Raw genomic sequence first — 15,064 nt, 5'->3', positions numbered from 1 at the left:
GGTTGGGGGCGGGGCGCCGCGCGCGTCCGCGGGGGGGCGATGAAGCCGGCGCGCGCGGCCGTGTGGAACGCCAGGGCCGCGCTGCTCTACTCGCTGGGCGGCTGGACCACGCTGGGCGGCCTCATCTACTACAGCCGCCAGAACAAAGCCCGCATCGGTACCGGGGACGGGGCCTGCGGGCACCTCCGGGGGGTGGGGAGGGAGTGACACGACCGCTGAGGGAGGGCCCGGTCGGGCGCGCCTCGTGTCCGGAGTGGGGCTTGCTCGGGGGCGGGGCTTGCGTGAGGGGGAGCTCGGCTGCTCGCGGGTCCTGGGCTCTCCTGGGTGCCAGGGCACGGCGCCGGGATTCCCCTCAGCCCCGCTCCCGCCCCTTCCCCCGGCCGGGGAGTGCAAGGCCGGGTGCCGCCCGCCCGCTGCTCGGGGCACTTCGGGCTGTGCGGCCGCCGGAGCGCAGCCTCCGCTCGGGCCGGCCGAGTGACCCCGGTGTCCGCCCGCGCCCCCTGACAGCCCCCCGGAAGGGAGGCAAATTCCGTGTTGATGGGAGAAGCTCGTGCTTTATCTCGGGTCACAGGAACGGGGATTAGACTCTTCCCAACCTGTTGCTTTTATGTGCACTGTGGGAATGGTTCAAAGATTTTCTGGGGCAGGATTAGGCTGGACATTAGGAAGCATTTATTTGCCGAGAGGGTGGGCAGAGTGGAAGTAAGAGGCACTCTCATTGGGCTGCTTGGGCTAGCTTTAATGTGGGTAGCTTGGGAAGCTGGTTGTTACTGCTCCTGTGGTACTGATTCTTGGCCAGTACCAGTGCAGGTATTTGATCTACCTTAGTAAATCGCTTTTTCTGGCTACCCAGTTAACAGATCTTTGCTATCTATTCCTCAGAATGTGAGGAAAAAGCAAAAAAATACTGAATGCCTGTGTGGCTGTTGTTGTGCCATGATGAAGGGATAAAACATTTTTATTGCTATGCTCTTTTTTGTCTTCCCCTCCCTGCCCTTTCTGTTCCTCAGGGAATGAAAATGATCCTGAGGCAAACCAAGGGATCCGCAAGGAAGTACACACTAAGGAATATCCTTTTGGATTGACAGTGACAACAGAGATAACATACAAAGAAGTTCAGCCTCCTCTCACTCGACTGCTCAGGCGTGTGGTGTCATTCTTTGTTCCTAATGACGACCCTCCTTCCGAAAAGTGAGCTGTCCAAAAGCTCAGAATGTTGTGCTGGAGAACCTCATCCCAGTGCCTGGCACCAGACCACTGCTGGAAAACTGTCCCTTGCGTTGCTGAAACAGCAGCTCTGACCAGCTGGTGTGAAGTTGCATTCCCAGCTGGTGTGCAGGACGTACCTGGATGATCCAGGATGTACCTGGGATGGCTCCTCAGCTGGGCAGCTCTGAAATGGATACTTCGGGAACGATTAGTAAATGGGAAGGAACACAGTTTAATGTTTTGGGTACAGAGTTCTTAATGGTCCTTCAAATAAAAGCTCACAAGAGATGAGTTACAAGTGCAGGAATGTTTCTGTAAGCTAAAAACTTACTGAATGTTCTGCTCTAGGCTCTTGTTTCTTTAGGGGTTTTCCTGACCCTTACACATGCTCTGTCTCCTTGTAGGGTACTGTCCCTCAGCTCTGTGGCCGTAACTAATGCTTCCTGCAGCTCCTATGGACATGGCCTCCCTTCTGGGGGAGCTGACCCAAGGCCCTGCACTAGCAGAGCTTCCTTTCTGTGGGGGCTTCCCTGTTTCTATTGGGGCTCTCCCTTTTAGGACACATCTTGCCCTGCCCCACATGGGTCTCTAAGGTTTCCCATCTTGCTGTATGGAAAGCTGTCTCAAGCTCCTCTGCCCACACACCTCAGCTTCCAGATCCTTCCAGTATCTGAAGGGGGCCTTGCCGGGATGCTGGAGAGGAACTCTCCGTCAGGAACTGTGGTGATATGACAAGGGGGAATGGGTACAAATAAGAAGAGGGGAAATTTAGGTTAGATATTAGGAAGACATTTTTTACTGTGAGAGTGGTGAGGCACTGAACAGGTTGCCCTGGGAGGTTGTGGATGCTCCAGCTATGGAAATGTTCAAGGCCAGGTTTTGGATAAGACCTTGGCCTAGTGCAGTGTCCCTGCCCACAGCAGCGAGTTGGGATGAGGTGATAAGGTCCTTTCCAACCCACACCATTCTGTGATTCTATAGGAGCTTTTACAACCCAAGTGCCAGCCAGCCCATGCACCTACAGACCCACCTTTCCACATGGATTCCTCAGGTCCTTACAGCCACCACCTCCTTTTCCCAAGGGCTCCTCCTCCCAGCCACTCATTTTTGTGGGCACCTCGCTGTGTCCCTACAGCTGTTCCTATAGCAGATGCCGCTCTGCTTACCTGCATATTCTCCTTTTTGTAGGCGCCTCCCCAAATCCGTATAGGCGATAAGAGGAAGGCCAAAGATGTGAACGCACCTGTCCTGTGCGCACGGGTCCCTTCCCGATGGAATTCCCTATAGCGGCGGTGCCGGGGCTGCGGAGGCACCTCCCGCCCGCCGGGGGGCGCTGCGTGCGGGTGCGGGGAGCGGCCGCCGCTGCCGGGCGCCGCCGCTGTCCCCGCTCGGCGCCGGCCGCGCTGCGCTGCGCCATGAAGGCGATCGTGCAGCGGGTGGCCCAGGCCAGCGTCACAGGTCAGTGTGCCCCGGCCGCGGGGCTGCGGGGGGGCCGGGGGCGGCCGTGCGTGTGGCTGTGTGGCTGTGTGGGCGCTCCCTTCTCCTTGTCCCCCCGCGTGGGTTTGGCGTGGGTCGGCTCGCTTGCGGCTCCCCCGGGGGCCCTGCCGCCGGCCCCCGTGGGGTGCGTGTGGGGGGTGTGTATGGAGCTCTGTGTGCAGCCTTGGCTGGCAGGCGTGGGTTGGCAGTCACGCTGCCGTCGCCTCCTCGAGCGCCTTTGTGTTGGCAGCACAGTCGCAGTCATCTTGCATCGCTTGTGTTCACGGAATCGCAAGAATAGTCCGAGTTGGACCCACAAGGATCACTGAGTCCAGCTCTTAGCCCTGCATAGGACATCCCCAAGAATCACACCATGTGCTTGTGAGCATTGTCCGAACGCTTCTTGGGCTGTGTCAGGCTTGGTGCTGTGACACCGCCTTGATGCTGTGTTAGTGGGGCTGCCCTGGTCACGGCCTCGCATTGCTGAGCGTGTGGTGGCAGTGCCATCCCAGTGTCCCTCTCCCGTGGCATGCATGCGTTGGCACTACAGTCACTGTCATCAGTGCATCGCAGGCATGGTGACAGTGCAGCCTGGCTCACCTTTTTGCATTGCCTGTGTGTGTCGGTGGTGCTGCCCCAGCTGCCACCAGGCACTGCTTGCCTGGGTCTAGCCCTGGTGCCAATAGGAATGATGTGTCCTGATGGAATGTCCCCTGCTATTGGTTTGGACCTTCTGTGCTCAAGGGGCTTAAAATCCCCAATAAGTTTGCCTGTGAGGCAGTGAATGTCTGCTGTGGGAGTCCTGGGTGTGCAGCAGTTATCAAACAGCTTCTGCTTGTGCATCAGCACTGGCAGAATGTGTCTGTAAGGGCACAGCTTTTGTGCACAGCTGGGACTGTGGGCACAGCTGGTCAGACCCTGTCAGCACTGGTGTTCTTGCTGACTTGGTATCACTTTTCTGGGGAAGATTTAAACTGTTATTTCTGGTTGTTGAAGATTTTGAGATACCACTCTGTGAGAGAGACAGCGCTGTACTTAGCAGAACCCTTCTGGGCTAGAGGACTCATGCCCTGATCTGGCCACTAGTGCACAGTCACTTTCAGCTTTCACTGGAGGCCTGATCTCCTTTCGTTTTATGGGATGTTTGGACCTTTTTGTTCCAGTCATGAACCTGGATGCAGTTTTAACAGCGGGGCAGCTGGTGCTTATCTCAATTTTAAGACTGCATTTATTCTTACTGCAGTCATCTCAGGGTCAACCACGTTAAGATAATTTAATTAAATTAAGGTAATTTAAAACAATTCTTAGGAAAACACAGCAGATCTATGATAGTTTGTGTTTTACTGTAAATGTCATGAAAGGGGTTGTTTTCCCAATTAGGAGGGCAGAATTTGGAGGTTGTTGAAAGTCATGTTTCAAAAAATCCATGAGGACTCTATCAGGTAGAAGTCACCTTTTCACAAAAAATGCAAAGTATGAAGGGAATGGTGGAGTAGAGAAATTGAGTACACTTAGTGGCATCAATCAGGTGGATAATTTTTCAAGGATTGGAAAGAGTTTTACCACTTCTCTGGTTACCACAGCTGATCCAGTTGTAGTAAAAAAAGTCTTTATACAGTGTTTTTAAATGCTGGAGTAGTTACAAGCTCATAAAGAAGTGGTGATGTTTGAAAGCTTTTGAAAGAATGTTTCCATGTAATCTTTCAAATCTACAAACTTAAGACAGAGGAAACAGGATTTAGAATGCTGTTTTCTTTAGTGGTTGGCCAGCTGAAACCAGTCTTTACTTGTTCTATAAAACAAGACAGTGCATTTAGCCTTATTTTTCTTTTCCCTCTCTCCTTTCTCCAGTGGGTGGTGAACAAATCAGTTCAATAGGACGAGGCCTCTGTGTGCTGCTGGGCATTTCTTTGGAAGATACACAAAGAGAGCTGGAGCACATGTAAGTCACTCCCTTCCTTTTGCCCTGTACTCTTCCATTTGTGCAGTGCTGATACCTGTGCAGTAGCTAAACAAATCAGCTGTTCCTGTTGGGAAATTCAGGTTTGCCTGTTAGTTTCTCTTCAGATTTTACCTTGAATACAGGTTTCTTAGAGTTTATTCTTCATGTTCCATTGAGAAAAATCTATTCCCATTTTCTGCTATGTGTTTTTTATCAAGAACAGACTTTTTTTTAGGTGTCTTTTCTTTTTGAGTCAAAAAAAATCCGTCCTTCAAGGATGGGATTTAACAGAAACCTCAAACTCTCCTTTTAGCTTAAACATGAGTTTTGTTCTTCCTAAAGGCAGGATAGTCTTGTCAGTTGCTTGTCTGTAAACAGGCATCAATTTTGGCAGCCTGGGGGACTGGCTCTGGCCATCTGTTCTATGGCCACAGAATAGTGGAATTCAGCCAGAAAACACATACAAAGAGAGAACTCTCCAGGGGCTTCTTCTGTCTCTTTTGGGCTGGTTATTGCTCTAGGGCTGACCTAAGTCCTTGCAAAGGCAAAGAAGAAATAGGGAATAGAGCTCATTGATGTCAAGAAGGGGTTTTTATTCTCACATGCTCCATGGGCTTCCTCAGTGTGTAACTTCTGCTCACCATCGCTTCTGATCCCTACCTTGGTGAATGTGGAAGCTGCTTCTGAATTTTGCAGGCAGGAGATCTGTAGCTACCATGCTCTATGCACCAGGTTGTTGGGATGGCTGACACAGGAAGGGCAGGAAGCCAGCATCTGGGCAAAAGGAGTGAGAGCAATCAGCTTAACCAGGCTTTTCAGGTCCTATTAAAGGAAACTTTAGTAATCCTGTAAATGAAACAATGTGAAGAAAACAGAGTAGTGATGATGATTTAAGCCTTCTGCTGGTGCCTTCCAGTGGATGCTTTCAACAATCCACTTCATTCAGGAGTTAATTCTGTTTGCTGTTGACACACACAAATTGGCAAGGGTGTTCTTGTGACTGTGCCTTAGTCATGGCAAAGCCCTGAAGCCAGACCACAACAAAGTCTCAGCTTTATCTTACACTGACTGCCTCACCTCTGGTGCAGTGCAGAATGCCTGGCTGATGACTGCAGTTGAAACACTTTGCACTTGATAGACTCCCTTGGTGCTGCAGGTGTGAAGAAGCCAGAAGAAGAAACCAAAGACAGGAGAGTGGCTTGCATGCAGTCCTGTTATCAGTTAAAGTCCTGGCATGGACTAGGTTGCAGCTGCCTGCCACTTCTCATGATCCACTTGTGAAGGTCCCCTTGTTGTCTTGAGCCAGTCATTTCTGTCCCCTATCTTTAGAAAATTGGCTCAAAATTCAAACCACTTTGCTGCCAGCTGCAGTTCTCTCCTGTTCCTTGGATTCCTCCTCTCATCCTGATGAAAAATTGTTTTCATCATCTGGCTTATGGGGTCCTGGTTTGGGAATAGTGCTAGGAAGTGACAAAGCAGGAGGAGTATATGTGAATCATGATTGGAAACAAAAACCCACAGTTTGAAACACATTTTAGGATGATCTCATTTCCTATCGAGTGTGATTTCCCGGTGCGGTGGGAGGATTAAAATTCCTAAAGCTGTTCACACTTTCAGTAATGCTGTGACACATGAAAGCAGATAGTAAAGAGTGAGCTTTCTTACTTCCTGTGCCATCTTTATGTCACTGTGTAACATGCAGTTATTCTGTCCTGATACCAGACTCTGTAAAATGATGGTGTGGGTTAATCATCTAACCAAGGGCTCTCTTGGTTATGGCTGAATGTGATGAGATTCCCATGGCTGGGAATGAAGGTGCAGAGGGATATCTTGTTATGTGGAGGCAGACTGAATATGCATCTCTTATCTCATTCTGTATGGTACCTGTTGATCCTATGTGGGACAATTTAGGAATTACCTTCTCCTCCTCCTAGGGTTCGAAAGATCTTGAACTTGAGAGTCTTTGAAGATGAAAGTGGGAAGCACTGGTCCAAAAGTGTGATGGATAAACAGTATGAAGTGTTGTGTGTGAGCCAATTTACTCTCCAGTGCATCCTGAAGGGAAACAAGCCTGACTATCACATGGCAATGCCCACGGAGCAGGCAGAGTCTTTTTATAACAACTTCCTAGAGCAGCTAAGAAAAGCCTACAAACCAGAGCTTATTAAAGGTAAGGACAGAAGGTTGGTAAGGTCCTTGGTGTGACCAGTGGACACTTGTCATGTGTGTTCCCTCCTGAGTGTTGCTTTCATTATTCTGTGGTTTTCTGTAGCTGGGGGGATGTTACGGTATTTTCAGTAGAGCCTATCAGGGTGACCACTCCAGTCTTCTAGCCAAGCTGTTTCCTGGCCTTCCTCTGCATGAAATGTAGATGTTCTTGTATTCCTTTTGGCTGCACAACATGAGCAGCCCAGAGAAGCTGCAGCCATGAGAACAAACTCTGAGGTCAGGCTCCCTCAAAGGCTGGATGTTTTGTGCTGTGTAGTTAGATTTACCCAAGAAATGCAATTTTTTCTGAGAAGTGTATTTAGTCAGGTTCCAAGGTGTCACCAGTGTGTGATGGACAGCACAGTTCCATCTGTCACTTCTACATCCTGTTAAATAGAATTGTGACAATGGGAGGTGTAATGTGCTACTTAAGAACAGCTTTTGATTTAGACTCTCTTTCCTCAACTCTGTGTCGTGTGTGGAACAGTTTTCTCTTTACCAGAGAATGCCTGGCTTCCCTGTGTATTTGTGCTCTGTCCATACTCAGTCTTTTCTGTTTGGTTTTCTGAGTGCTTTCTGTCCATTTTCATATTCACATTTGACTTTTTGCTACACTTGACAGAAGACAAGTTTTTAGAAAAGACTATTTTTTAAATAGTCGCTGTTAATAGATAATGGTTGACCTTACTTTCCTTACGAGGAAAAAAGTAAAAAAAGACAGAAAACTGATAGCTGGGGAAAGATTAAGAGGCTAATTTTCATATTGACCCTAGGTTAGGGTAATTATCCCAGTGCTTTCCAAGGGTGGACAGTGAAAAGCACACAAAAAATTCAGTCTTTTCAAGCTTGATATGTTCTTCCAATCAACATTTGTTCCTGATAAGGAGTGCATTTCTGATACCCCTTCAACCAGTTTATATTTTGACAGCAGCTTTTTGAATTCCTTCTCTCAGTGAATAGCAGTTGTATACCTGAAATGAATATTAAGTGCCCATATTTTGGCACTTTTTTTTCCCAGTGCTTTCTGCAAGAAGATCTTTGACTTCTGCAATTTTTTTCTGTGCTGAAACCACAGATTTGGAAGCGCAGGAGTGTTAGTGTGTCAGATAACACATATATTTAAAACTGCTGGCAGCACTGGAGCTACCTGTCAGTTTATGATTTTGCTTTCTTATTAAGCTGTGCCAGTTATGGTGTGTTGCACCCAAGTCTGTTAAGATTCTCTCAGGTCGAAGTTTCTGCTGTGCCAGTTGCTTTGCCAGTGTTTTTTGCTTCTTTGCTGTCTGGAAAATCTGTACTCACACTGCCCCTACATACACATAGGCACACACACCAGTTGTAGTTACTGGGAGATGAGAGTTTGATTCTCTGGATTGCTGTAGGTGCCCTTCCCTTTGATCTTACAAATTGCTTAATGCATCTTAGAGGAGTAATTTAATCACTGAAACTGGAATTTGTGTAGCTGAGGCAAAGACAGATCAATAAAGGTCTTGTCATATCTCCTAAGAGCCTTGTACTTTCTGGTTCCTGTTTGTGTTCAGTAGAGAATTTGGCTGTTGGAAGTTCTAAGTGCTCGGCAGGCAGCTCCTTTCTGCTCCCTGGTCTATCTGGAGCTTGCCAGCCAGGAGCTCAGAATGGGAAGTGTTCCCCAAAGAGAAGCACAAACCATTCTTTCACACCAAGAGCAGTGGGACACTTGACAAACAAAATCTTGGAGAAGGTTCAGAGCCATGGTTCCTAGCTTAACACAGTTTAACACATGGGCACCCACATATAGGAAAGGGCTGCATCAGAAGTCCTTGTCTGTTGTGCTTCAGCACTTTTGTTCTTAAAACATCTCAGTCTACTCTGAGGAGCAGAGCTGGTGACTGCAGACCTGAGCATTCATGTTGTGCAAGCTAATATCCAAATATCAGACCTACCAAGGCCCTCCTTATGAGTCAGGGCCTTTGCTCTCTGTCTTGAATGTGGATTTAGTCCTCTGAGGCAGTAAAGATTAACATGGCAAGGAGTGTGAAATGTCTTACTTCCTCAGTAGTAATATCTAAGTCAATATGAGAGGATTGTTCCACAAGGAAGAGTTTAATTCAGATTAAGGTTTGGTACAAGTTGAAAGCATAATTATTCTCCCTGATTAATTCCCTTTGTGAGTGTTGTCACTTCAGAATAAGCACTCTTATCTGGAGCAAGAGTATGCACACGAGGTTAATTAAGAATAACTTTGCAAGTAGACAAGCTTAGAAGTATAAAACCAGTGTGAAATTTCTAGGTCATAAGGCTCAAAATACGTACAAAAATATTCTGGAAGTAAATGATACCTCTTTTTCAAGTGTTTATGGCTCAGATATGGCTTCTCTGACTCACCTCAGGTAAAGATCTTCCATCTGAGGAAGGCGTGTGTGCCGGATTTTTAGAGGCAAGGAATTTGGAGAGATGGATGTCCAGCAGAATGAACTTGTCACTTTAATGATACTTCTAGGATCCTATTTTATTGCACAAGATGTTGCAAGATGAATTGATCAGTCCAGAAGTCTTAGAGTGGGAAAAAGTTTACTACACTGAAGAGTAGTAACTAGAAATTTAAATGTGTGAGGAGAATGGGAGGGAGCTGTTACAGAAAGATGTTCCTTGACAGTAGTTCTGGTGCCAAAACAAGGTAGAAAGTTCTTGTGAGCACAGGAGTGCTTTGAGTGTTCTGGTAAAGGTGGGGGCTTATTTGACCACTTTATCAGCCTCTGAAAAAAGGGACTTGTGAAGTTCATGGGTTTTTTTTGGTCCATACATATGAATGGAAAATGGAAAAGGCCATCCTTTTTTGTGAGTACAGCAGTACAGCAGAGGGATGGGATGACAGTAGAGAGCAATTCAAACAATTGTGCTCCCACTAATAAAGTTCAAGATAATATTCTTTGTTTATTATTTTGTTAAAGAAAGATGCATTAGTTTTGACTGGCTTTTGTGGTCACAGGGTATAGATTACATCTGTGTAACTCTCAAAGACCAGCCTAGGTTACAAACAGGAATGTAGAAATGGCTGTAGCAGATTGGGACTGAGCTGCACCCCAGTGTCCCCTGCTCTAGAGTATTCAGTGTCAAATGCTTCAGAGTAGGCTCCAGGTCTTCTTACCTTTTTGCCTATATATAAAGTTTCTTCAAAACATCAGCTGGCTAATTGGACTGGGTCCCAGCTGGGTCCTTTAAAATTTCACCTCCTGCCTGTGAGAACTGTGGTGCCCATCCTGAACTGTGGACACCTTGATTACCTGTAGACTTGGTTTGTTTTGTGCATGTTTCTCTATTTAGCCTCTGAATTTCAAACTACATACCTGGGTGCACATACACTGTTTTTTTCTTAGTAGCTCTCTGCAGTTCAATGGTTGGCTGCCCTTTTATGTATTTTTTATTTCTTTGTGGTATAACACTTGGTAAAATCTTTGATGTGTGTTATCCTTCCAAGGGTCCTGAGCACTTGTCGTCTCTTCCCTTTTCAGATGGCAAATTTGGTGCCTACATGCAGGTCCACATCCAGAATGATGGTCCTGTAACAATAGAACTGGAGTCCCCAGCAGCCACTGTTGACCCTAAACAAGTAAGTGACCCATAGGTCTGTCTGGAAAGGATGTGTCATTACCAACTGTGCTTCAGCAAGGCCACACCAACGTTGTTTAACACTTCACTTGTTGAAATTGTTACTGCAGTTTATAAAAAGGACATGAGGGAAGAACTAGGAAACTAGAAGCCTGTTAATCTAACCTTAGTGCCTGGAAAAATTATGGAGAAGACTATGCTGGGTGCTGTTGAAAGGCATTTAAAGGACAATGCACAGTCAACAGGGATTCAAAAGGGAAAGTCCTGTCTAACTGATACTCTTCTACAATAAGGTCACCTGCCAAGTGAAGGAAGGGAAGGTGGTGGATTTAGTTTTTCTGGATTTTAGTAAAGCTTTTGATACTGTCCCTCACAGCATCCTTCTCAACAAGTCCTCCAGCTATGAAATGAGCAGATACAAGTGCCCTGTGTTGCCTTAATAGCTTGGGTATTTTGGTTTGAAGTCAGTTTCGTTTTTACCTTCAAATTCTGTTCTCTATTCTTGTATGATGTTTTAGCCCCTGAAAGAACTGTTTCTCTTCTTTCTGTTTCTCTTCTTTCTGTACCCTCACAGTTTTACCCAAAGAGTTCTCAGGCCAAACCATGCATAATTAGCAGCAGCTCTGATTTTGGAGTGAGAACTGCTGCCCTGTGTGTAGATGTAAAATAACCAAGGAATTACCAAGGCGTGCAGGATTCTGCAAGGTTTCATTTCTTTCTTGGGGAATATTGGCTTGTTCAAAGCTGCCTGCTATACCCATGTGACAACATCTTCCTGGTGGCCACAACATGGGCTGAAGACAGGGAAAGATGCTTGTTTTAAAACTTTTCTCTGGCATTGTAAGGCCCCAAAACTTGCTCAATGAGCCTCTTAAAAGGGCTTATGTTTTTTTCATGTTCCGTGAGTTAGACACAAGGGAGAAATTCCAACAGGGTATTATCAAGAGGTGAAAACAACAAAAACTTTACTGGCAACCTTCAGAAAATCAGAGAGCTTTGGCAAAGGTTTAGAGCAACATCCAATTAACACACAATATTTCATAATGCATTGACTTAACCCATTCAACTTCACAAACTCCAAACCTGTCTGATTTTAAGTTGCTCAAAACTCGGTGAAGAGGGAATTAGAAGAAGAAAGAGACAGAAAAGATACAGAAAAGAACGAATATAGCTCCCATTCCTGGTCCCAGCAGTGTTCAGCTGATAGAAATTCCAAGAGGAGGTAGGGTCAAGACATCCATCACACAAGATGTGATGAGGAAGAGCCAGTTTAAATGGTTAGTCTCTTTCCTCTTCCCTGCCTGTTGCATTCTTTTTTTGCTGTCAAAAATCTGTTGATTTGCTTGTAGCATGTGAACTAAGGCTTAGGATTAGTGTGGTTTTTATATTCTTGCTTTCAGCTTTAGCAAGAAGAGATAACTGAACCATCCTGCAGTGTTTAATGTGATGTTAGCAGGAAGAGATTAGACAAATAATTGCTGATGAATAGCTCTTTTATGTCACTGGATGTGACAGTGAAATATCTCTTTTTGTCTGAGCAATTGTCTGTGTTTGTAATTGGTAATCTGAACTTTGTAAGTCATTTGCAATGTAATTAGTAAAAATATATTTGGATTAGTCAATCCAAATGTATTTTTTGTATTCCTTGTGCTAGAGGGATATAAATAAATCACTTCTCTTTTATACTTGGGGTGATCATGTCATCTTATGGTGATAATCCACTGTCTTTTCTAAATTTTTGAAAATCTGAGCCTTCAGCTTTTTTTTGCCTTTTTTTTTGTTTTGTTGATACAGGTATTGGTGTTGTGAATCTAAGTTGCAAGTTTTACACAAATGCTCATATTTATGATTTCTTAGAAATAGACTTCTGAAATTGTTTTATTCCATGATGTTTTTTCCTTACTTTGTGAATAGCTGACAAAACTTGAAAAACAGCAACAAAGAAAAGAGAAGACCAGAACCAAGGTGCCATCTGAGTCAAGTAGAGAAAGAAATGCCCCCCGAAACAAGGATGACCCCAGTGCCAGCAGCGGAGCAGAAGGAGATGTGTCCTCGGAAAGAGAGCCTTAGCTCATCCAAGGCAGGCCTCAGGTTTGGCTTCTCCTCTCTTCTGTAATTCTTGGCCCCCTGCCTGTTTCACTGAAGCAGCACATGCAGAGAGTGGCATTAGAAGTGCTGAAAGGTGAAATTTTATCATCTTGCTGGTGGGTAGCCTCTGCTCCCATCTGCAGTTGCACAGCAGAATGCTGGGGTGGGTGAAAACCTCTTCCCTGCTGAGTGCTTGGCTGGAGTTGAGGATTTGGTCCAGGCAAGACTGTTTCCATGTTGACTCAGGAAATCTGAAAGCTTGATCTGATAATACAGCAGTGACTTAACTCAGAATCCTGCCTTGTGTTCTTCAGATACACAGAGACACAGGGCTGTCTTTCTGTCTGTCCTCACCTAGCAGGGAGCTCACTATGGACCAGCTCAGATACCACACAGTCCCCAGCAGTGGAAGTGGAAAACAGCTCAGAAATTGGAGACAGGGCAGAACTGCAGCTTTCTTTCATGGTTCTCACCTGCCCCTCCTCAGTTTGTTCTTTCCCAGGACGATTTAGTAACAGGCTGTTTTACAGACCTCCACCATCTAATAAGGACATTAGGGCAGGCATTGAGAGCCAGACTTCAGCAGCAGCAGCAGATCTTCTTTCCCTTCAGGCACTCGACTTGCAGGACATGCCTAGACATCAGTGAATGGAATTAGACTGAATATAGACCTGAATCCTTTGTCATGGATTATCTGCCTAGGTAGATAGGTGTTTATCATACTCTTCCAGTCAGTTTTAAGCCTTCAGGACACAGACCCTGAAAAGCACATTGCTGATTTTGACTTTTCAAATGCGTCCAAGCTCTCAAGAAAGTGTTATTATCCCAGTCTGCACACTGAAGCCCTGAGCTGGCTGTGCAGTTTAATTATTAACAGCTTTACAAAGTTAAGGTTTAACCTTTCTCTCATTTTCCTGTCCTTAGAGTTTAATCTGGCCATGATTTATACAGTTCAGCATTGTGCATTGCTCACAAAGTTAACTTTCTTTTCTTTTTTAAATCCATGAATTTCCCAGGTGGTCAGACATTGGGTGATGATTCCTGTTCTATACAAGGTTCCCCCCCACTGTTTCTGGGTTGTGTGTTGAAATAAGAGCATTTTAGAGGGTTTGCAGGCCTTCTGGAGTGTTTTGGTCAGTCCAGTCTTTCCAATAACATTTGGGTTTCTAAGCAGCTGAACATTTCTAAAATGTGGTATACAGATAACCTGGCATTAATTTTCATGCTGTGACAATAAATAAAGATACTTTTCTCAATGGGATTTGAAGGAATCCTGCTGTATTTCTGCTCTACCTACAGTAATGTTCCTGTTTGTTTGCCTTCTACAGTTTCTTACACAAAAGCTACACTGGATTCTTGAAAAAAGACCCAACATTCGCCTCAGCAACACTCTTCAGCAACTTTGGAAAAGGATGGAAAACGGGAAGGCAGAGCTAAGACATTAGAAACCTACCATTCTGTATTGAACCAACCAAAGCAATGCTATCAGATTCAGTTGTTAATGTGTAATGTCAGTAGTGAAAAGGACTTGTGACATTTCTGTGTATGTGTTCTCACACGACTGCTGAGTAAAGGGTGACTGTAGGCAGACTGTAGCAGAGCATTTCACTCTCAGTACGTGAGCTCCATTTAAAGAATAAATCAGGGTTTTTCCTTAAACTTACACTTGAATTCTGAAAATTTCTCCGAGTAGGCTTGTGTATTGATTCTCACTCTGTGGTGTCATGTGTTACCTGTCTCCATTGCAGTGTGCAGATCTGTGCATCTTCTGGTGAATTGTTAGCTGCTGCCTAACATCAGGTTAGGCAGTCCAGTCTTTCTGCATGGATTAAGTTATTACAAGGAAAGATCAGCCTCTAGTTGTTTATCATGTGGAACACATCTGTCTTGTAAACTTTTTTAAAACCAGAAAAGACTTTATTAAACAAATGATGCCAGCTGAGTGCCTGTTGGTGTTTGTGTATTGCATTCCCTGAGTCACTCCTGGGTGTAACAAAGGGGGTGGACACAGAGCTAAAGTTGCAGGCCAAGAAACACCTACTGCTTCAACGCAGCCACCTCTCCTGTAGAAGGTTGGAAGTCAGGCTGCTGACCCAAAATCTTTGCTGTTTCTAACACATCTAAGTCATTTATTTTGTGGTGGCCATCAAAATGCCACACAGCTGCTCCACCTACTGCATCCAGGGCTGCTGACAGACACTTTTGTCAGACCCATGGGAGGCAGAAGAGCATTTGGAAACTGCCAGCAAACAACAGGAGCTGAGAAGCAGCTGCAAAACTGCCAAGGAAGCTTCGGGGGAAATAAAAGACTGCAGATTGTTACACTTGGACTTCTTTCAGAGATGATGATACCTTTTATATCTGCTATTTCCGAGGTCTGCCTTACCCTTCCAGTCTTTCCTGGGCACCTGCTGTGACTGCCATCAGAGCCAGGATGCCACTGCACAGCTCTCTCCCTGATTGTAGGGGTAACTCACTAGAGAGAGTTGTTAATCCAAACGCACATCACAGTTACAATGCTGCACACTGTGTAACCCCTGTGGGATTTTTTTT

At 45.7% G+C, this 15,064-nt stretch overlaps 2 protein-coding genes across 2 annotated transcripts; both read left to right on the top strand.

Moving 5' to 3' along the window:
- On the top strand, positions 1–1,500 carry SMIM26 (small integral membrane protein 26). The gene is made up of 2 exons (XM_069008467.1): positions 1–157; positions 1,011–1,500. The coding sequence occupies exons 1-2, from the start codon at positions 40–42 to the stop codon at positions 1,193–1,195; spliced, it is 303 nt and encodes a 100-aa protein (XP_068864568.1). The 5' UTR covers positions 1–39; the 3' UTR covers positions 1,196–1,500.
- Positions 1,501–2,552: 1,052 nt separating this feature from the next.
- On the top strand, positions 2,553–14,453 carry DTD1 (D-aminoacyl-tRNA deacylase 1). The gene is made up of 6 exons (XM_069009434.1): positions 2,553–2,667; positions 4,537–4,627; positions 6,562–6,797; positions 10,327–10,424; positions 12,338–12,514; positions 13,840–14,453. Exons 1-5 carry the CDS (start codon positions 2,625–2,627, stop codon positions 12,491–12,493), a joined length of 624 nt encoding a protein of 207 aa, XP_068865535.1. The 5' UTR covers positions 2,553–2,624; the 3' UTR covers positions 12,494–12,514; positions 13,840–14,453.
- Positions 14,454–15,064: the final 611 nt, after the last annotated feature.

This window comes from Aphelocoma coerulescens, chromosome 3 (assembly GCF_041296385.1).
Source record: "Aphelocoma coerulescens isolate FSJ_1873_10779 chromosome 3, UR_Acoe_1.0, whole genome shotgun sequence".
Taxonomy (NCBI): Eukaryota; Metazoa; Chordata; class Aves; order Passeriformes; family Corvidae; genus Aphelocoma; species Aphelocoma coerulescens.
The sequence above is the reverse complement of the archived record's forward strand: the minus strand, read 5'-3'. Positions and strand labels throughout refer to the sequence as shown.